General features: G+C 38.1%; 2 protein-coding genes across 4 annotated transcripts in view; one reads left to right on the forward strand and one right to left on the reverse strand.

The window, feature by feature from the left end:
• Positions 1-13,723, forward strand: part of LOC126293545 (acetylcholine receptor subunit alpha-like) — a 486,710-nt gene extending 472,987 nt beyond the window's left edge. Inside the window, exon 13 of the mRNA XM_049986811.1 lies at positions 860-13,723. The gene's annotated coding sequence lies outside the window, so the exon portion shown is untranslated. The remainder of the gene's footprint in view (positions 1-859) is intronic.
• A 2,245-nt stretch (positions 13,724-15,968) lies between these two features.
• LOC126293546 (uncharacterized) overlaps positions 15,969-23,765 on the reverse strand; it is a 67,881-nt gene continuing 60,084 nt past the window's right edge. For all 3 annotated transcript variants that reach the window (XM_049986814.1, XM_049986813.1, XM_049986812.1), the window contains exons 5-6: positions 23,367-23,525; positions 15,969-16,596 (exon numbers count right to left, since the gene is read on the reverse strand). In XM_049986814.1, coding sequence (XP_049842771.1) covers positions 16,444-16,596; positions 23,367-23,525 — 312 coding nt within the window. In that variant the 3' untranslated portion in view covers positions 15,969-16,443. The remainder of the gene's footprint in view (positions 16,597-23,366; positions 23,526-23,765) is intronic.

Raw genomic sequence — 23,765 nt, forward strand, 5'->3', positions numbered from 1 at the left:
ACACTTGAAAATTACAAAAGTGTGCCTGTGTCATCAGCAAAGGTTACACTTTCTTTACTACCTTCTACTGTAATTGTAAGATCATTTATGTAGGTTAGAAACAGGAGGGAACCCACTACCGATCCTTGTGGCAGTCCACACGTGATGTTCACTCGCTTCTGAGACTATTTTCTCGAGTACTGCAGGTACAGAGGAGTTGTCGTTTCCATCCCTGGGATCGACAACTTAGCTGTTCACCTGGAAGTACCCCAATTGAACTGAGAAATCAGTCAGATACAATCCGTTAATGAGACTTTTTGCTCCCTGTTTGGAAAGTAAGCTTCCATCCGTGCAAGAGTGATGCCATTAACAACATAACGCTTCAGTTTGGCGAGTACAATTTTGTGGTACATGCAAGCAAAAGTTATTCTGAAGTCACAGAATATTTTTTCTTGTTTATCTCTACTAGCACTTTATTTATGAGATATTTTATTGCTTTCCGTGCGGAGAACCCTTTGAAAAAAGCAATCTGAGAGTTGGTTACTAAATCTTGCACACTTACGTAAATTAGTATTCCATCATAAGACACTTTCTCACACACTTTTGAAAAAAAGACGGTGTTGAGTGACATAGGTCTGTAATTAGGGGTAGTTTTCATATCTCCAGTTTTGTTGACGGGTGTTACTATAGCATATCTAAGACAGTCACAAAATATGCCCCAAGCCATTGACCGATTACGAAGATAGCTCAAGGGTAAGCCTATCTAGTCAGCACAAGTTTCAGCACCATCATAACATAATTACTACTCTTTAGAGACTTAATGAAACCTGCAATCTCTGTCAAGTTGTATTTTTTAATGTGATCCTGTCCTGTCTTGCAGGACCGCTGGAGGAAACGTGGCAGCCAGATCAGACAATTCGGTGCCAGCAAGGCAGTGGGCACCGGCAGAGAGTGGGACACGCGTGGCGTGTTCTCCGGGAACCGAGCAGGCGGGCATGCTGTCGGGGTTGCAGACTTGTGACTTACCACCTGACCGAGCTCACATGCATAATTAGTTGATCCTGCACACAGAATTTACCTATACTAAGTACACCGTGATCCTGCACCAAAAAATTCTTCATTAAAAAACAATTCTGTAAACTCACTATGCATTTCTGGCTTCTGTTACAGAATTGATTATTCTTCATACAGTTTACAAGTATATTTCATTATCAGTTCACTTCCTGTATAAAGAAATGGGAGCTAATGGTCAATAGGAGAGTTATCAGCAAGGAGGATAAATTTCCATTAACGTTTGGCAGAAAATTTGAAATCAATTTTTGCAGATGGCTTGTTATACAATAAAATATTCAGATTAATCTAGTACAAATTGTTTAGGGCAGTTTTTGTTGTTTGCAATGTATTTTCAACATGTAAAACATTATCAATACTCATTACAGAACTTGTTAAATGGGGAAAAAAACAGTAACAGTTAATGTTGTGGCGAAGCAGCTGTTCGAAAAAAATGTCAAATACTGTTTTTTCTGTACATTATGTATGGCGAGTCTTTACCACTGAGCAGTTGGTGAGCTGAAGTTCCTTCAGTTAGGTACAGTATAAGCCAGGTACGCGCCTATGTTCAGTTCATTTCGGACGTTGACACTGTCTGGAATATCAGTGGACATATCATATACATTTTTTCAAGGCAATAACAACAATGGTCTTAGTTACATGTTGGCCACAAATAACTCTTCTTATTGGTTACTGTGCATAATTTTAAATTCTTTGGAGGACAGTAATCCTTTAGGTAAATTCTGCTACGCCTTACTGCAGTTTATACACACTATAATTACCAACCTTTGCATAATTATTTCTCATCACTGCTGCTGGTAATGATTCTTCAGATTAGTTGCAAATCTCATAACAAAATGAGAGAGCCATTTTCTTGGCATAAAACAAGAAAACTGCTGCCATATTTCTGTAAGTACAGGTTAATGAGTTGTGTGTTGTACATATGTAGGCACCGTACAAACTATCGTAAAAGAACAGGGAACACTTCAAAAGTAACTGGTAAAGTTTCATATTATCGTGTAGACGACAGATTAAAGAAGTAGCTCCTCACTGCCTCCAGAGTATAAAGAGCTGTGTGATATCCCTTTTGCTATAGTTTGTATTGCAAATGTAACTCCAGAGAAGGTCCATAACTATAATTTGGAATTGAAAGTTACGTTTTACAAATAAAGTATCACCATTACAAATGAGCCTGTGTTCTGTTGCACAGACTCATCTCTGCATTGCTCACACCGAGGTTACCTTTCTTCCTTAAAGTAAGGACAACAGTTTCCTCCTTAACTGCAAGGATAAAACCCCTCCACTTCAGGCCTAGAGTACATTGTAATATAGAAATAATTTAAGATGGGTTTTTTATAGACACGCGACGCCTTTGGTAGTGGTAGGAAAATATTGATCGTGTTGCAATATTCTTTTCTGTCTCTGAATATATGTACGTGTAAGATAAATGAGCTTAGGGCACAAATATAAACGTGTGTATGTATGTATACATGTCTTTATGATACTTGTCATACTTTGTTTTATGTAAACAGTCGTCGGTTCTCCACAGATTGGGTGTCTGCAGGAAGCTGTTTACTTTAAATAATGAAAGGAAATGGTATTATTTTTATATAGCATTTTTAATGTGCTTATGTTCCAGTGTTCACCCATAAAAGAGAATTACTGTAATAGCAATCACATGCCACGTACTCTGACTAGTCCCATTATTTTGTCTGCGACTGTTATGGCAGCTGTTTCCCATTTCCTCCTGTTTGTGTTAAACGTGGAGAAGCTGGGCAATAGGCCCACCTGTGGCTGGGAATGTAAGAGGTGTGCGCCCAGGTTTCAAAACCCTAACAGTGGCTTTGAACAGCCTGATTCTTGTCTGAAGTCATCAGTGCAAATACAAGCAAAATGTCTATCATTATTTTTAATTGATGTAACATTTCTTCATTTAATGTAGCCTGTCTGTATGGAAAGGAACTTCACTAAGTACCCATGTTAGGCTGGAGATGGCACATCATTTTTTTAAAAGGCAGACAGGGCCTGCCAGGAACGCAGTGACCACTATAACCAAAATTCAGGTACAACAGCCACAGATCACATACAATTTGAGAATATAAGTGGTTTCACTTGGAAGCTGTGAGTGTGACAAATTAGGTGAAAATTTATAGTATTGCAGAACATCATCAGATATAGTTAATCAGCTCAGAGTGTAGTAATTTGCCCTGTTGGCAATACATTAGGCATTAAAAATAGCTGGTGACTGGTGATGAACTGGACGAAACTAACTTGTTGTAACCAATATAAAGAGTATAAGTTACTACACTCCAAGCTGACTACGTAAAGCAAATTGTGTTTAGCCTGTGGTTGTATTACTTGAATGTCAATTAACAACTTCTTTATTCTCAGCGCAGTCCTCGTAGGGGATCTATGCTTCTCCTTTTCTAATAAATAAAAAAAAGAAAAAAAAGGAAAAAAAGGGGGGGGGGGGAGGACCACCGAGATCTCTAAAATACACCTCCATCTTAAAAAAAAAAAAGGTCTCTTCATTTCAGTAGAACTTTTTACCTGCAAGCCATTTCTTCACATTGAGAAATGAACTGAAATAGCGCATCATGAAGTTACACTGTGACAACTCTGGGCGGATGTGCTGAGCTGGTGCATTGTCACAGTGAAACAGCACTTTGTTCTTCACCAAATTTCCTTAAATTTCTGGTAAAGGTGTTTCAGTACCTCAGTGTAGCATTGTCAATGTCTGGAGCAGATTGACTAGAAGGCCTAAGGTATTGTTGTGGCAAGAAGCTGCATAAAGTCTTTCAGATCTCACTTAAATTGTCCCGAACAGCTTCGAGCTGAAAGTTGTACCCATCCGTCGTCTACAGCCGACAATCGTGACGTCTGTTGGACTGACGCTTCATTTGTCCCCCGTTATTATACATAATATTAACTGCCTATCCTGTTGACACACTAACTTTTTGCTCTTTCATTCCAGTGTCAATAAGAATCGTGTTGTTTCTTTCAACGGTTTCTTCTGTAGCAACATCTGCTCAGTGTTCTGCGGAACCTTCATCAAAAGTGGATGACCTCCTTTAAAGTTCGTGTACTAAAAATCTAATGTGTCATTGTTGGTGAAGGATCACCACTGAGAGCATCCAACTTCACTTTACTCTCACCACGTTTTCACAACCAAAATGAAATGAGGAGGAAAATCATTAAACAATATTGCACTTTTCTGTATTGGCAGAAACTGCAAAGCACAACTGCTACATCCGTACTACCCTAAAATTTAGTAACATTTTTGTTCCAGGGTCATCTAATAGCACCAACTTGCATTTGAAACAGCACCTGTCTTCAATAAGTACTGACAGTCCTTATGTAATTCATCATTTAGTCTGTTTTCTGGCTATATTTTGTCTTTCTTAATGGGAGTTTTCATTTTCTTACACAACAGTATTAATGTACTTACACTTGTTAGCCTTTTGTATAGTTGTCTGAACAGTCTTGTATTCTTCTTATTGTGGATCCCACCATACACACAGTTTTTATGATCAGTACTCTGAGTCTCTATACTCCCATTCCCAACTGCCACATTGAAGAGACAGTGAATAAAAACAATCCATTAACTAAAAATTGATAGATTGGTGTTAGGTTGGTAATCTGATAACCATAGTGATCGTTCCAGAATGTGATTTTTCACTCTGCAAGGTTCGCAGGACAGCTTCTGTAAAGTGTGGAAAGTAGGAGACAAGGTACTGGCAGAACTAAAGCTGTGAGAACAGGGCGTGAGTCGTGCTCGGGTAGCTCAGACGGTAGAGAACTTGCCAGCAAAAGGCAAAGGTCCCGGGTTCGAGTCTTGGTCCGGCACACAGTTTTAATCTGCCAGGAAGTTTCATTCTCATTTTTATCAGTGTTCCGTAACATTGTTGAACAATGTTTCCAGACATGACTTTCCACCTTCAGTTTGTTCTCCTAGGTTCCCTTTACAGTACCTAAAAGTTTCTGTCTCAATTTGAGCTACTTCAGACACTGTTTCCTAACAATTTCCCTGCTTTATTATAGTATTAATCTGAATTTATTTTCTGGACACCTGTTGTAGATAGTCACTTTCATGTCAGACAACTAGTATTTGATTCATTCTCTAGAATTTTGATGAGTAACATTTTTCTTTAGAGTAATCAGTTGAGAAGCAGAAAAATTTGCAAATATAGCAAATTTAATGCCTAATTTATGACAAGTACTTTGCAATAATTATTATAGTAGCGTGTCACACATATATTTCCCTCTCTCTCACACTAGCTCTTGTATTGTAATTCCCCCCTGCCCTACCTTCTCACCAAGTGCCCTAAAGGAGCAGCACTTACATTTTGTACTAAAGAGGTTCACCAAAAACATATTCATTTCTGTGAAACTATATGCCAGAGAATAACAAATTACAACTGTTGACAGTCACTGAAGTAAATTTTAATACACAACTGACTCACGAGTGTATTATGTTACAGATACAGTAAAAATGAACTGCATACTTGCAATAGAGTCCACAGAAGGCTGACCATTGTTTGTGTTGGCTAGACTGGCGTGTTTACATGTCATTAGAAGTATAAACAGGTCAGGCAGTGTCGAGAAAGTGTGATGTGACATTATAACTTCAATAAAATTGAACTTTCACAGCAATTTTAACAATATCAATTTTGGACAGTGCAAGTTTATCATAATGTAACTTTGTTTAGATGTATTTATGTCATGAAAAATTTTGGGCTAGCAAGGCTCTGGCATTAACACTCAAATATTTAAGACGTTCAGTGTGTGATATAAAATAAGAGACTACATTGTAGTTACGTGAAAATGTTCTCAGGTGCTAGCACAATACTGATTATATCCAAAAAGTACTCATGCATGCTCCTTGGTAATTTTACAAAACATCAGTGTTACAGTACTCGTATGAGGCCTTCTTGCTCAAAAGTCTTATGGAAGTCTTCCCACAGAATTTGAAGCATGGGAACTTTGCTACAAGACACTATAAATGATAGTTATCCTAGTTAACTGTCTCCTCCCAAGTGGACTATGATTGCTCACTACTAAGTTTTTGGGGAATGAAAATTAGGGGAATTGTCTACACCCAATTTCTTGTGTCAGGTCAATCTTTTTAAGTTAGGCACTATCAATATTAACTGAGTGTTCAAGTTTTGAACCAGTGCAAACCTACCACCATATTCATTTTCAACTGTCCCTCACCTTATGTCTTACACTCATCTACATAGTCAATGTAAGCATTTAATTACTTACACATCATTACAGTTACAGTTCTTTTTCATAGGTGAGCTACACAGTGTCAGTATCAGGTGTCAGCTGTCAGCTCTTCAGCAACAGTCTAATGAAGATGCACCTTGTGTTACTAAGGAGATCAGCAGTGGATGATCAGGCTTCATTATTGTAGCTCGGGTACAAAGACTGGCATAATTTCACATTACACGAGATCTTATATGAATACGTCCACAGTTAACTTTGAGCCTCGAGATTAAAGAAGGAACACAGAGAGGATGTAACTTCACGGACTGAGTTCTCATTTCCTGCTTCCGTCATCACTATCAGTCTTCTATCGATCCTCTAAGTAGAACCACTAAGTGATTTTGTCCACTCAAAGACAACAAATTTTTCTCCATTTCACTTTGATATCAGCACTTCAATTATCTAGCATTCAGTACGATTCTTCCATTTTGCTTCTGCTAAATGTTCAGAATGTAGAATTCTGGCATCACCTGTGAAGCTATTTTGAGAGCAGAAAGCTTGATTTGATATTACAATCACATGTTACAATTAATGCCATAATTCCACACACCACAAATAATTGTTTTATAAAATTCGACAAATTGCAACTGACGAGTTCGACAGTGATGATTTTTTTGGGGGGCATTATATATTACTTAGAGATTTTTCCATTGTACACCATCGAAGCAAACAAACGACCTTCTCATTTACATGACTTCCACCAGCTACGTGAAACATTACACAAATGCTTTAAGCGTAAAAGTTTTGTTCATTATCTGATAATTTTTGGTACTAGATTACTGCTCTAAAACTATATAGATCTATAAATTATTAACAGTGGCTTTGCAAGTCAGTTTCTTCATGTATCTGAAATTGTGCAATTTTTGTTTTGTTTACCTGAAGATGAGAGGAATCAAACGTCATTTGGATGCCGGTCAGCCTCACGCTGTCTACCAGTCGACAGGAGAGAAAACAAATTTCTCCTTTAACGAAGTCTGTACAGTATAAAGCAAATCGCGAGCTTTTCTTTGTACTGGGATCTACAACCGAACCTATCACCCTGCCTCACTTTCATTATATGCATTGCAGTTTTATTATTTGACTAGTTACACAAAATGAAAATTATCTCACTACAGTAAATGACAGACCGGCATGGCCGTCAGTCAAGTTCAGGTGCTGTATTTTAATACGATGTTTTAGCTTTTGCTGTGCAGTTTTGAAAACTGATCAAAATGATCCTAAAACTACATCTACTTGTTGTATGCAAATCCATTCTTGTGAAAATGACATACTTTTGTACATTATCAGCGAGCCAAAATATTGTTCGTGACAGAAAAACTGTCTAATTGTGAAAATCCTAATACCAACACAGAAATGTCTTTTTGTTGCTATAATTATTTCTTGAGAAATGCATTATGTTGAAAAGAAGTAACAGTCTCATGTCAAATGCAGCAGGAACTCACATTTAAAAAAAGTTTAATATATTAGCATTGTAACTTTGCACAAATATTAAAATATCTTTTATGGCCTCCACAATAAGAAATGTTAGTTGTCTTTTTTAGTAAAATGCTGCGAACTGAAGTGTCTGATAAACATTATTCTCACTACATGTGACTTTAGATGTGGAAAATTTTGTAGATATTTAACACTTACCTGTGCTTGCTTTGATGCATTACACTATCAACCTTAAGAACACTGCACTAATGTAACTTATCACCAAAGTCCTACCCATTTTTTACTAAGAAAAAAACGAATCATACTGCATCTGTGGCCATTGTCACATCCCATCAATCAACTTCCACTACCGAGATGTATACAGAGAGGATGTCACATAGAGCAGGCCCGTGTGCTGGTCACACAGCTTCTCCACCTATTTGTCTGCCCGGCACTAATCCCAGTCCCAATTTTTCTTTGGTTTTGAAATATACTTTATTCTGTCTTTCCAAACCCTCTTCAATTTTTCATTCTCCCTTATTAATAGCCTAATGGTTGCACTGGTTGTACTACTCTGCACTAAGGCAAAACAGCTTACTCATGGATCCCTTATACTGGAAAATGTTGTCAGAGTACATTTTTGTATTACCCTGCCAAATTTCAATAATTTTTTTATTCCTACAAAGCATTTCCTGTTCTCAACTTTCATTCTTTTGATATGGCTGTAATACTGTCGTAGTTGTGAAATTCTGTTTGTGATTTAATTTCTTGGGTCCTTTCTATCATTTTTGGGGTGTCCATGAGGTTTGGTCACTCAGATTCTTTGCACAACATTTTGTTGACAAATGTAACTGTTCATCAGGTGGTGTGGGCTTGGGTCATATCTGTGTTCTTACTGCCTGGCCTATGACTATCAAATGAACAAACCATCTCTAATGACACTGTCAATGTTACATCAAACCCTAATTTATCTTATTCTGCCTCACAAAAAATGGCTATGTCAGTCATCAAATATAGTGAACAAAAACTTAATGTTAGTTTCAGCTTGTACATATTTTGAACTATCATTTTTGCCTTAGAAGTTTCTGGACAATTTTCATTCTGTTTTCAGTATTTAATTTCCTCTTCAAAATTTGTGGTTTGAACTGTGGAAACATCCTCATTTAATAACAGTTCATTCCACTTTTCAAGTGTGTGTGTGTGTGTGTGTGTGTGTGTGTGTGTGTGTGTGTGTGTGTGTGTGCGTGTGTGTGTGCGTGCGTACTTTTTGTGCTGCAAAAAATTTGAGTGACATAGAAACGAAAAATGCAGGCACTATGTTATCTTCATTAGCTTTTAATTCATTTTACAGAATTTTATCAATGAAATGACCAGATTTCCTCAATTTTGTTATGTAAAAAATAACTGCAGCAGTGCTATGCAGTAAATTACCCTTAAAGCTTTTTTTCCCACGCTTCTCACTCTACCCATATCATTACTAAACTTCAGAGTGAATGGTTCCACTGCTTAATTTTCTTTCTTCCAGTCACACATAAAAATTATCTTTGTAAACAAACACATTCTTTATTTAATGAAATTGTTTCCAAAATTGCCATGTCAATAGCTCAGCTCCTCAATCGTTACAGAAATGGCACTGCACATCACAAAAATTTCACTTTGTGTGAGAACAGCCCACATTGTTGGGTACTTAGAATTTAACACTTTTCTCTTTGTTTATCTTTTACTTATGTAACGTGAAGCCATTATGGAGGAAAAAAAGGAATAAAAAAATTTTGTGTTGCCTGAAGGCAAAAAAATAAACTAGTTGCTTACCAAAGACTAGCTCTGAACTGTGTTGCTCGTAGCTTTCGTGGGATTGACATCCAAGCAAAATTTACAATTTCTGGTACTCTGTGCATTTTTGACAGTGTAACATTATGAGACAACTGTTAACGTGAAGGACAATCAAACAATTTAAAATCAGAGATGGTAAAAAAGTCTCTATTAAACTGAGTGAAAGTCCAAAGCCACAAAACCTGTTTATCGTGTTTTCACTGTATGACAACCAGTTTCATACCCTGTTATATCTTCAGGTCACATAAAACTAATACGTCATGTTCCACCAATCACAAGATGCATGTGCACATAAAAACATGTTACTCCTTGGTAAAACCTTGGATGAAACTGCAGATGGTCATCCGATCTGAACCATGCATGATCAGTAATGCATCTCAAAAAGTCGTCAACATACTAAAATGTATTGGCAGGTGTCAAACAAAACTATATGTTACAGCTGTAGCTAATGTGTGGCTAGTGCTGTACCGTGTAGTTCTATTTGATGCTTGTCAATATATTATAGTATGTTGACTACTACCAAGGATTGTGTGTCTTAATTCTGTGTCTCTCGCAGATTTTAACGATGATGTCGTCCTAGTATACATGGACTGTCATGTGCTGTCCATACTTTTCTTTTGACAGTGTTTTGGGGATGTCTTACTGTTCATGCATGGTTTGGATCATATGACCATCTGCTGTTTTATCTGAGGTTTTACTGGGGTGTGACATGTTTTTATTCACACTTGCACCTAAGAACTCCTGACAGATAAGGTATTAGTTTTATAAGATCTGAAGACATACCTCCAGGATATAAAACTGGCTGTCATACAGTGAAAACACAACAAACAGCTGATGTGGATTAGGATTTTCACTCAGTTCAAAATATACTATTTCACCATCTCTGATTTTAAATTGTTTGTCTGTCCTTCACACTACATACAAGGTTTTTTTATTCGTGATTCACTGATCTATAGGGTTATTTGTAGTACTTGTAGTAACTGTTTATGAACTTGGCAAACTGCGCCATCTATAAAATCTTTGCACTACAGAGAACTGGCAGACTCTGAATCAGAACAATGCACACCAAACATTACTCACTCTACCAGAAACTAAAAAATATTTCATCAAAGAATTAAACAGGAAGTTTATGACTCAGTGGACATTTCCTCACCCATTTGTCACCACTACTCAAGTTTTCATCCCATGTAAAGCCATAATAAATTCTGTTTTAACTCCAAACCACCAGTCTGCAATTTGTTTGGTGTAATATGTACAAAGGCCCCCTCCCCCACTATAAAAACAATGCAGAAAGAAACTTAATGAGAACATGTATTAGTAAAGTGCAATTTTTGCTTGAAATTCCATTTCACAGTTGCCAATATAAATTAATCTGGAACATTTTCAAAGTCTTCGTGGTCCCTCTGTTAAAATGACAACAACTCGACTGTGCAATGTCTCTTAACAAAGAGAGCCACTACTTTTTTGTTACTACAAAAATCTGTGGTAATTTATAACCATCTTAATAATGTCGCTTGTAACTGCAGAATTGCTGCTGCTTGTACATGACATGTGAGTAGAAATCAATGTGTCTCAGCAAATAGAAATTCCAGGGTGTAGTTTTTGCAGTTTCAACTCCTATTAATATGAGAGTTATGGTGCAGGTAGTCTTGTAATATTTTAGCAAGTAAATTAAAATGTTGGCACTGTCTGGATGGTTTAAATACACAATACAATGGTCTGAAAGTATTAATTTTTTTATTTACATGTATTTTACAAGCTTGCTTCCTTGTGCACTTTCTGTATTACTAATGTTAAAGATTTTCTTCAGTTTAGTTAAGTTGTGTGTGATAAAACCATGGATTCTTTAAAATTATCTTAAAACAGGAAAATAAAATTATGCCAGATAAATAAAGTTTCAAGCTTTGCCGCTTCGAAATCTGAACATTTGCACACAAATTATCAACTGTGGAATGACCTAATGTGGCAAAACTATCATCCCAATAGTCATCAACAGACACATCTTTTAAACATAATAAACATGCAGCAGGATGTTTTAAATGTCAACTGTGATTGCTGTTATAGAAAGATAAAGTGAAGTATCACAATAGAATAATGGCTGTACCTCAAAAGTAACGACTTGTTCAAAAATTTAAATCAATAGTTTTCTGCAAATGTCTACAAAAATGAAAACGATGCAGTATCCTTTCCGACTGGTTGGACTCATTTCTACCACAATGAAAGCAGACTGAAAAAAATGGTACACAAAGCTGATTTCACAACTGTATTCCAATGCAATTACTTGTGGTATGTTACAATCTCTATGGCAGTACATTTTAGGGGCTAGCAGTCTTTCTGGTTGTTAACTTGCACAATCTGGATTTCTAAAATGGTGTTTGAATTTATTCCATCATTTCAGACCATCTTTTTCCCATTTATGGATAGCACCAGAAATGAAGCAATTGGGATATGCTGGAGCTCAGCAGTTGTGTGGCACTATTTCCGGCACTGATGACGAAGACAGGAGATGTTAATTACCAAAAATCTACAAAAAGCAGATAGTATGTGACTTACTGGCTACATTACTGTATGGATCTTGTGAAATGGATTCGCTCTGCAAACACTATTATTATCGTTATTTTGATTGTAGACATTCCTGAATGGATTGGTACTCCCCTTCTGTACAGCTGAAGTGAGTAAATGAATCTCTTAGTCAATAATATTTTCTATGAATTATGTATCCATTTGTAGGTTGTGTTGAAACATTCAGTGGTACCCCTTGGAACTGGTATGCAACTGGCACAAATGTTTCTGACTTTAATGATGTTTTGACATCTTCAGGGTCAAAGATTAGAATTTGTGTGTGTGTGTGTGTGTGTGTGTGTGTGTGTGTGGGTGGTTATAGTTTTAGTTAATATTACGTATGGTACAAGTAAATATTGTGTATCTGCTCAGGTTACTCTAGTTAGTGTTTCAGCTCAGGGCAGCTGGAAACCTTTGTGGCAGAAATACAGTTGGAAGAAACTTATATCTGTTAGGGAACAACATCCTTTCATACAAACTAAATTGTCCCATTCAGTCAGCTTCCTTTAAAAAAAGACAATGTGTAAGAACCATGGATAAAATATATATATTTTTATGTTTGATTATGACATTACCAGAGTTTAAAAACTAAAAAAAAAAGACTTTATACTCATCTATCCTGTAACTAAGGAAACTGGTTAAACAATGTTTTGTAAATAAAATGTTTAATAAATTATATATACTATTTTTATTTAAACATTCTGTGTTTTGTAAACATCCACCCATAACTAATGATTTGTAAAATGAAGCTGATCATATTTTTTTGAAACCAAGCACTGTTGATTGAAATATAGGTGTGTCGTTAGCATCTCGACAACTGAGGTAAGCACGTGTCTGTACTGATATTTCATTGTACATAGGTGTAAGTAACAATTAAACGGATAAAGGAAAGAGCAAATAAAGTTACGTGCTGACAATTTAAGAAAAAAATGAGAGGATGTATGGTATCTATTTTATGGATGAAGCAGCAGCAGAATATAATTGACGAGAAGATAGTGGAGGCTATGCGTGCGAGCACTGAAACACTATCGTAAAGGTAGAGGTGAAATTTCATGGATAATTCATGAAATATTCCAGCAAGCTGATGAAACAAAAAGGTGCAAGTGTACAAAGAATGACATGGGAAGTCAGTGGTGAAGCTTGTTTGGAATTTGCAGTTACCAAATAACTTCAGAATATTTTAAAGAGAGATACAAGGATATTTATAGCAAATGGTTATAGTAAAGTGCAAACAAGGGATAGGACATAACTGAGGATACTAAATGTGTTAATGTATGGTGTGCAGATAAAGAAACACTGTTAACTGTAGAATTTGCAGGAGTGTACTTAAAGATTGTATAATGAAAGTAAGCCCTCCTGACTTGCAATAGAATAGAAATATGAAGACCATGTAGAAAAAAAATTTACCAAAGGATAAAGGCAGATTCTGATAGAGTACTGGGATTTTATTGAGCTTAAATCTGTTGGAATGAGTAACATGACAATAGCAACTATAAGGCCAAAAATACTATGTAAACTAAAAGTGGATTATACATGGATCTGTTATGCCAACAATGCTTATATATATGAAAGTAAATAAAAAAATTGCTATGCTGCTGATATAGGCATGTCAGATAAATGTTTTGTCAAACATTATCACACCTTCAACCAATGATTTTGCAGCTTTATATAAGAATGGCATTTATTGCTTAGTGCCATCAAAACTGAAGTCTCCTGTTTCCACGTTCATGACAGATCAGCAATCCAACTGCAGATATCCTTCAAAAATCAGTCAATACCATATAATCCCCAAAACACCCAAGTTACATCATGTCGCACACTTTCATTTGAACGTAATTGCCACGTCTAGGTGAACATCTATCAGGAAGCAGAAACCCACTGCCAGAACAACTGTAACTCATTATAGCAATAGTGCATCTAGTTGAATATGTTTGCAGAACCTCATACGAGGAGAAATATACCCACCAGTGTCTAAACTATTGTGTGAGGACTGGGTCCAACTGAGCAGACTCCAGTCAGTCAAAGTGTCACAGAAGCTTTGAGCATTCTCATCATAAATGAGACTATTTGGGCAGCTTCAATCCTATTACGGTGGAGTGTATCGAGTGGGGCTAGAATAACCAGTCATCAGCTGGACTTATCACAGATGGGCACTAACCTGTGAATAGTTTTAAAAGTTTAATTACTCTTTCTTGACTGTGCTTTATGTTTCACTCCAACACATTTTGTTTCCTTTTCAAATGTGGTGGGTCAAAAAATTCATATTACAATTATGTATTTGTACTCCAAATTCATCATGCATGTCATAAGATAAGATGAAAATCATACATTTCCATTAAAACAGTATCATTACACTACCAAAGGTCAAACGTATTTACACAACAGCACTGAATGATCACTCTGACATGTCAAATTTATAAAGTGCTAACTAGAATAACATAACACACAGAGAAATGGAAGAGATGCTGAATAAAGATAAGTTTCATTCTAGGAAAGATGAATTTATTTGATGCTCAAATCAGTAAGGGAAGGACATACAAAGAAAAATGAGAGTACCTTCCTGATATCTGTTGGTATAGTGTGTGACCCATCTAACATGAAAGGAGAAATAAAGAGGCACGAAATCCTCAACTTAACTGAGATTAAGTGGAGGGAGGCAGGGAAGGGGAGAGGATAATCTCAGTATTCAGAACTCTGTGGGAGTTGGTAGCACAGAATTTACCTCCAACACTCTAGTGGCTCGCAGGATTAGTTATGACAGAGCTGTCTCGGATCGCATATTCACCAGCAGTAGTGAAAGTATAAATCTTTTCAATATTTTGAACATGTTGAAACCACCTCCATTTCTCTGTAAAGACAAATGCTAAACTAACTGCTAGTGACTACATCAGTAAGAAGTTAATTTAATTTTTAATAAATGGCTCACCATCTCTTAGAATGCAGATAATCCACCCACCTCACAATGACACTTCACATCCACACTGCATTTGCTAATAAAGATCCTAACATGCTGCACTACACTCAATCAACATACATTTAAGAAACCACAACTTGACAGATGTACACAGTCTCATATTTGTTTAACAGCTCTATTTAATCTGGTTCTCCTGCTAATAAGAACAACTTTTTACACAAGGTACTCACTGTGGTTACTGGAAATTAGATGCATTGAGCAGTCCTCAAAATACTAGTGTAATTTTTGTTTCAGTTCAGAATGGCCCATTTATCATTTACAATTCTTCTCACCTGCAACATGTTCAGACTAACATTCTTCACAAGCGTTTGAGATGTGTTTCTTTGAGTTTACAGGCAAAGTACGTTCCTCAAGCACTTAACTTTGTGGCTGTAGCATTTAACACTGTGTTACACTGGCTGCTTGTCAAGGGCTGGTACAAACTCAATTTCTTTACGGCTACCAGGTCGGCCTCCAAATCCGTCAAGTAACTTCTGGTGGGACCCCCTTCAAAGTTTTTTAATATCTGACTACGCTTCTCCATTTCCCAGATCAGAGTTCACTTTCAAAATGACAGTCACTATTATTTCTTAAACAGTTGTGACATTCTGTAACGTACTCAAAGCCCTCTGTCACTCGTGTATCCATTTACTCTTGTATTAAAAGAAGAACCTATCTCGGTTCTCAATCACACAAAACCCTCTTCCTAATTTCTTCCATTGTTAAAAATATTAAGGAAAGACGCTACAAACCCGCTTTCAAAATGATAGTATTTACACACCTTTTTAGTTCGCGTGAAGGCCGCAATAACTCTTTCGTGATGTTCTGTCAACTTATGTGGATGGTCAGGGCTTTGTTTTCAGGAGGAGGGAGACATGCCACACAAAGAGGAAAGACAAAGCAAACCACCTTATGCAATCATCATCTTTACTAATCAAATCAATAAAGAAGCAAAGACATGCACATGCACACACATACAAAACATATGGCTAAACAAAAAACAGCACGGACACATTTTATCTGTTTCTCGGGTAAGGCTTTTTTTTGTTTAGATTTTAAGCTGTTAACTGGCAGCAATAGAGAAACGCCATAATTCACTTTTAGAAGTTAACATTCTCTTTGGAGATCATAAAGCAATATACATATGATAAATAACCATAATGAAGGTTTTTTGCTCTTATTTTAAAAAAACATGGAGAAATGCACGACAAAGGTTTTGTCGAGCTGCATATATATCTTTCATTACACGATCGGCTGGATACAGCTGCTAAATTCGGAGAGTAGTTATGCAAGATATCAATCTCGTGTAACAACTTTCCATATGTAGCACACATACATATCTAACCACTCACGTTACAAAAGATCTATGCAGCTCCACAAAAGATCTAGCATTGCTGATCATTTGTCTTATTGGACAGCATTCGTACACACTTATCCAGTGATGCCAGGATGTGATCTGGTAAGAAGGCATTGGGGTATTCCTTATGAACTTTCAGTTCTTCTCTTTTCTCTGCAATGTGTCTAATTGGAGCCAACATCTGAAAGCATTAAATGACTTATCACATATCACACTACATTATAATTGTAAATACAAAAAATAAAATATCAAACAAAACAATTTTCAGCAATGTGATAAAACACTAGACATACGTTGACAATGGCACAAATACAAAAGTTATCATGAAATATTACAGGGTGTATACTCTGACAAAAAAAATATCCCTGGATTTTTCCTGGATAAAAACGCACTCCCACCCCCCATCAAAATACACTTCTTCCAAGGCGAAAATATACTTTTTCCATGATAAGAAACAGTGCACTTTCCCTCGGAGGTGTAAAAACATCATTCCTTTCAATGGTAAAGGTTTTATACTTCCCGGCACTTTAGAAAACAAAACTCAGCAAGGGGAGGGGGGGGGAATGTGTGTTTCGGAAAGATTGTTGATGTGCAGCAACATATACGCTGCATATTTTCCCATCACAAAAGTATAAATTCAAATTCCACCAAACACAGGAAGTTTGTTTCCGAAGCACTAAAACAAAATTGCCATGAGCTATTGTAAGCCAATCACAGCAGATAGAGTATAGCACACATGATGTAGTCAGCCAATAGCAACATCACTTATATAGTGTGGACGCGCAAATAGGAAAAGTTAATGGTTTAAATTAACGTACTTAGTGTAGCTAAGCTTTCACATATAATATTGGTCTTTTTTGTGTGTCTTACACTTTAAGGTACATCACAAAAATGTGCCAGTAAAATTTTAAACAAGACATTAATGTCTGTTCTTCTGGGCTCAAAATTATTCCGAGTAGCTGGTCCTGAAGGTTTTAAGTTTTAAATGAGAGTCAAACAATCCGTGATTTAAGAAATCCATTGCACATTCTTACGTATAAAATAGTTCATCTCGCGTAAAATAAAATTTCTTTGAAAATAATGCATTCAAATATTCTCCCACGACCTCCTAGACATGGGTTCATTTCAGCAGCTGCCAGGGAGTGCCAGAGAACAGGCATTACTGCGGGTAGGTAGCTACGATGACTTAGAAAGCCCATATGTTTGTACACATTGAGCATTAAGAGATCTTACATGACATCATAAAAAAAGAGCATAGGAATTTGATAAAGCATACTAAAATACATAAGTTGGCTTGAAGGACACATTCACACGTCCAGATTCACAATGAAGTAGGCCCCAACCTGATATTAAGCTTTTCAGTGCACTTTTCGGGATGCAAATTTTCTTCGAATACCAGTACTGTATTGTCTCACATTTGATTGTTAATTACGGCATAATTCAGTGAACAGTTGAAACTGGCCAATAGTGTGGAATGAAATACTTTGTTTCTCATAAGTTAACTGCACCTGTTGAAAAGATTAATAAATGCCACATTTACTTAGCAAACCGACAAGTAACGTCACTGTTGTACAAGGCGATTAATGCTCGACTGCCAAAAATGTGGAAATAAAAGAAAATCAGAAAACAAACGAATAACATATTTTAGCTTTCAATTATTATGTGTATGTATTTTAATCTACTTGACAGCTCCAGGCTAGAGAAATCCATGTTGTTTTCATTTGACACGTGAACTGTAAATGAAGAGGAAATAGGACATCAGGAAACAGCAAAATCACTAAATGTAAACATGGATAACTATGCCCCTCCCCACTAAATCCAGACTGCTCTGTGCACACGCGAAACTGGCAGCTCGGGTGCGCCAGATAAGTTTTTCCGTGTAGCACGACTGCTTCTCGCTGCTGCTGCAGCGCCACTTCAAGTAGCCATAAGTGGGAGAGGGCGACACTCGTATGCAACTCGACTGTGCGTGCGCACGAGCCTGCTGGCAGCTGCTCACGACAAACTCAATGTAAACAGTTGTGACATCGTGCTAGTGTGAAGCAATTTCCTGTTACGAAGTATTTCGTAGTCTTCGTCCTAAAGTTTTTCACATTTTGCTGTTTATCAGTTCTTACCAGTAAAAATGACAAAAAGTAACTAAAGACTAAAACAATGAAAAATTCCCGGAATTCTACAAAATTCCCAAGATTTTCCAGGTTTTCTCTGGGATTAAAAAATATTCCTGGGTTTTTCCCGGAGTAGATACACTCCGTGTTGGATTAATGCAATTGTAAAAACGTGACAAAACGAAGGAAAAGAAAAATGTAAGCCCGATAAGACTAGACACTCCCAGAAGTCAGCCAATCTTCATCAGGAACAGGAATGAAAAAATCTCTGTATGACAATTTTTGTACAATGTTATGCAACAGTTTAGACATCGTGAAGTAAGGAAGCGAGCGAGCAAACAGTCCCAGCAATATTAAAAAAATAATTTACTTTGGTGATATTCACGAGTAGTACTGCTTGCAGGATGAAGGTGAAGCTTACCACCTGCAGACCACATATGGAGCCGAGTCGAGGGGCAGACAGTGGTGCAAGTACCGAGGCTGCAAGAATGCAGCACAGAGAGCAGGCGTGTCAGCATCTGCCAACAGATTGTGCGTCCCTTACGCACAGGAGGCAGCTACGCGGGCAGTGGCGGATGTGCGGTGCTGACCGGTCATTTTTTAAGTTAGGGGTCTCGGCAAAAAACACGGCTTCGGTCTCTAAGCGTGTAAGTCACAAACGGCATGAGAGTAGGTCTAGGAAACGACGGGATTATACTCTTATTGCTGTAGCTGTCTTGGGAAAGAACCAGAGATAATAGAAAACACTGGAGCTGAAATAGTTGTAAGTACCAAAAGCTGCAGATAAGTTCAGCTGAAGATTTTAACAAGGAGCTAATGGTGTTCAGAATGGATAGATTAAACTTTGTCAGTGGTGAGTGGTGGCACGTTTGTCGCTGCAGGTAAAAGTAATTTCTCTTTCGGTGAATCTGAAGTAGTAGTTGGTGAGAGTTAGAACTTGACAAACCGTAATAAATTAATAATCGATTCCTTTAATGAACCCAGATTCAGATAACGATGTTGTCAACGGGCTCGAGGAAAATTTGAGTCATTTAGAACGAGTAGACGACTCGTACAATTACAGTGGGTGATGATGTCGATCTACCCTCAGTAAGTCAGACAAAATACGTGTCGAAAGTTGGTGGTAAGTATAAGACGTCACCCGAAATTGTACTAAAGAGAATGTTAAATTTCGGTTACACAATGAATAATACAAAATTAAAGGTTGCCGATTCTATTAACTACTTAGGGATTACAATTACTGTAAACACGAATTGCACCCTTCGCATAGAGGGTATCGTGGAGCAGGTAAACTGAAAACTGTTTTGCTGATAAAACACTTAGAACATTGCTATAAAACTGCCTACATTACAAGTGTCCTCTACAGGATTATTTCTTGTACAGTGTGGGATCTTTACAAAATAGGACCGGCAAGGGACATTGAGAAAGTTCACAAAAGGGTACCTCGTTTTGTATTTTTGCATAATAGGAGAGAGAGAGTGTCATGGATATGATACGTCAGTTGGCAGGGCAGTCATCAAAATAAAATCGAACCCTACACGGACGGTCGGTCAGTCGATGCGATTCAAGTGGCGTGCCGTCACCAAATTCTTGACAGCAGAAGTGTTGAGCCCGACAAAATTTGTTTTGTGGCTGTCTGCATCGACATGAAGACACTGTCGTCCTCGCAGTAAGTTCGAATACGGCGAGGTAGGAATGTCCGTCCCGTGTGACAGACGGGAGTTTGACATTCGATGATGCGACCACTGAATTGTGCGAGCAAAATGTCAACAGACCCATTCGGGACTACATTCGTAGCTCTCTGTGAAAAACTGTGAGTATAACTGGCATTTCACGACGATACGGAGGTCACACTGCCGCTTTGCTCTGTCGTAATAAGATCTGCGAATGATACCTGAAATAAAAGTGTACACTCTCTGAAGTTATCGGGATGTCTTCTCACATAAAACGAATGGAGGTGATGCCTTTCTGCCTTCAGTTACGACTAGACACGGAACACTAGTACATCTATACAAACTGAAGAAAACGTCAGTCCGTGGAATGTCGATACGTAGGCTCGTGCTACGAAAAGAAACTCTAGGTAATATCCGGCTAGAAAAGTCTCGGTATCAGTGTCTCAGGACACGAGCGGTCTTACCCCTGCCAATTTCCTCGACCGTGGAGTGTCACGTCACGAAGCTGTGAACTACAGTGTGACAACTGACCAGAGTGCAAAAGGGAAAGGGAAATGTTTCTTGGCACCACAACAATGACAGACCGTGCACTTCAAATGGCACCACAGCATAACTTCAGAGACTGTTCCTTTGCACAGTTCTCACTCGGTGGCATCCGACTTCCGCGTTATGCCGGTAACGCAAAGTGACCTGTGGGGCAAAACTTTGCAGCCAGTGAGGTCTCGAGAACAGTGCGAGGCCAGTTGCCAGAACAGCACTGACTTCTGTGCTGGCTTCAGGAAACTTCCATTATTGGCAGAACTGTATCCAATTCTATGGTAATTATGACCAAAAATAAAATCTGGTAATTAAAAAAAGCACATTCTAAGGATTCTCTGCACTTCACTTATTAAAATGTTCCCACTGGACAAGTTACAAAGGTCACTTGAACCTAGAAGCACATTTCAACTACATACTTCACACTAGAAAATATTGTTGACCTACAGAGAGAAATGCAACTGCCAGCAGAAATCTTCATTCGTTGTGCCAAGTATTTGCAGATCTCCAACAATGATAGTATCTGAGATAATAAGGACAATAACCCATCCTAGTACAGTAACTGACTTCCATCAATTTCTTTAAATCTTATTCTAAGATCTTAGTTACTTAATACAGGTAAGTAAACAAGAATAATTACATGGATTGTTGTAAAGAGTGAATGCAGCAACGTATTCCATCATCACTCTCTCAGACTATGAATTGTTTACATACACAACAGGCTGTGCCCTCAAAGGTTATCCTGGCATGTCACTTCCAAATCTACCATAAGAACTTAGCTGTCCTATAAATATAATTTGTGATGAATCATTGGTGGTAAATGACATCAAGTCCTAAATTCCATTTAAAAAATTACCCCTTATCCTTCTCAAACATATTCCAATACCATATCAGAAAATTGTCACCAACTAGTCTAGTTTTGGACGGCTTCTCAACTGGGCAGAAAATACTGTCACCACACGTACAAACACGTCCACTTGCCTTTATGCTTTGAAACACCATTCCACAGCATGTGATATTTAGACTTGTGCAATTATTCATACCTCTACTGTTGCGATGTCTGACATGGCACGAGCACAGATCTGCAAATGGTGAGAACTGACCAAATGCTCACGTTTGTTACATCTCTGACATCTCACTGACTGAACTGAGATCAGCTAAGGCGGATGCAGCCAGACGAGTTACATTACTGTCCCGTGTCACATTTACATCAGTGCACTCTTATTCCAGTACCTCACATCAGACCAAATACCTGTCGTCATAATTAAATCTCAAATGTCTGTTAGACTAGCTGTGCCTGGGCATATAAAAACATTAGCAAACTACTACTTCATTTCGGGTTAAAGCACTTCCATTTATCAAATTCTTAAGTTTCCCTTAAATAGCCAGTAACAATTAATGTAATGTTTATGATTTCACAGGGATAAACAAATACAAGGTGGTTCAATAAGTAAAGTAATGAAAGCTCCAACAAATTAATTTCCAGGCTAGATAGAACAGACGACCAAAGTTTTTGAACAGCGAAGAGGTAGCTTTACCAGTGCACTTCAATACAGATATGAGAAACTGCAATTCCTTGAAAACTAATTGGAGTTTACAGTGTGCGTAAAATGTCATAAAAATGGATGTGGCTTTGGGGCCAGGATTTTAATAAAGAACAAATATGTAAGACGAGCAAAGGTCAGGGTAGGTGAGATGTTTCACCTCGGGCAATATCGTGTGCAATGTTGAGGAGGCAATCTGAGTCTACTGTAGCATTTGTGGCAGGCAGATCACACAAAACCTCACATCTCCACTGGCTGTGTAGTGGGATTTACACATAACACACTGGATTTGTCCTGACTGGGTACAACAGTAACTATCTGGTGAGAAATGCTGTTCCAGGTGGAGGGAGTTCTGTTCCTACAACACATTACCACAGGGAAGAAAACCGAGGTGCGTGACACGTGAGACGGAGAAAACATCAGTGTTACAGAGACTCTCCACCTTCCTCCGCAAGATGTTCAAAATGGCAAGATACTGTAACATCTGGATCATACTGCTGGTAGATTTGCTCACGTGTGTAGAATCCACAAATGCTACAGACACTGAAAAAGCTCCAGGAAGCTACTAAAGGAATGACCGACATTACTTTTACCAATGTCATGTGGTCCCGTAACAATACTTAACTGCTTACGACCTCCGATGCAGGTGATTCAGTTCAGCACTTCTGACAATCTGCATTGGAACACACACTGTGCATCCCAGGCCTGCATCCTAGCAATTTCTATTTCCGACTGTTTAGAGAAGCATCTACTCGCTCACCACTTTGGGACGGATGACGACACTTGTGAAGCTGCCGTCAGGTGTCTCCTAGATCTGGATCCCGCTTCTATTCGTGCCAGTTACGGCAGATCAGTTCACTGAGGAAACTGAAGGCATAACTGTGTCATTAGTCGTGTGCAACTTCTCGATTTCTCAAATAAACCTTTTCTCACAAAGGACTCATTATCTTATATTTTGAACCAGTCTCACAAATAAAGAAATTCATAATACAACCAAGTAAACCTGCCAAAGTGTCAAACTTACCCCACAATACCCCCCCCTCTCCCTACTGCCTTATTGTCACCAAAATTTATTCATCTTATACTCACCTGCCTAACCGAAGGCTCCTCCATTTCGGGAAAGTTTGGCAGATCCATACGTCCTCCTCCCGCCTCGTCGGACAGGACGCTTTCCAGGAAAGACCGCAGCCCTGCCGCCTGTCGGTGCAAGGCTCTCGAGCTCCGCAGTAGTTTCTCAGTTTCGCCATCCTGCAGAGAATTCGCCTCATCAGTCGGTACATCTCGACGTAAAGAGTCACCGGCCGGGAGCTCGGGTCGTGCGACATACCGCTTTGTGAGAAACATAAAAAATGTTGAACCTCACCGTAGTTTACATTACCGGAGATGAAAAGAGCAATAAGTGAACAATAAAAAATCCTACAGTAATCCAAACTTACAGATCCTTAGTCTGCCATTTTACCACAGAGCTACCATCCCCGTCTCCGTACG

The sequence above is a fragment of the Schistocerca gregaria genome, chromosome 10, assembly GCF_023897955.1.
Source record: "Schistocerca gregaria isolate iqSchGreg1 chromosome 10, iqSchGreg1.2, whole genome shotgun sequence".
Lineage (NCBI taxonomy): Eukaryota > Metazoa > Arthropoda > Insecta > Orthoptera > Acrididae > Schistocerca > Schistocerca gregaria.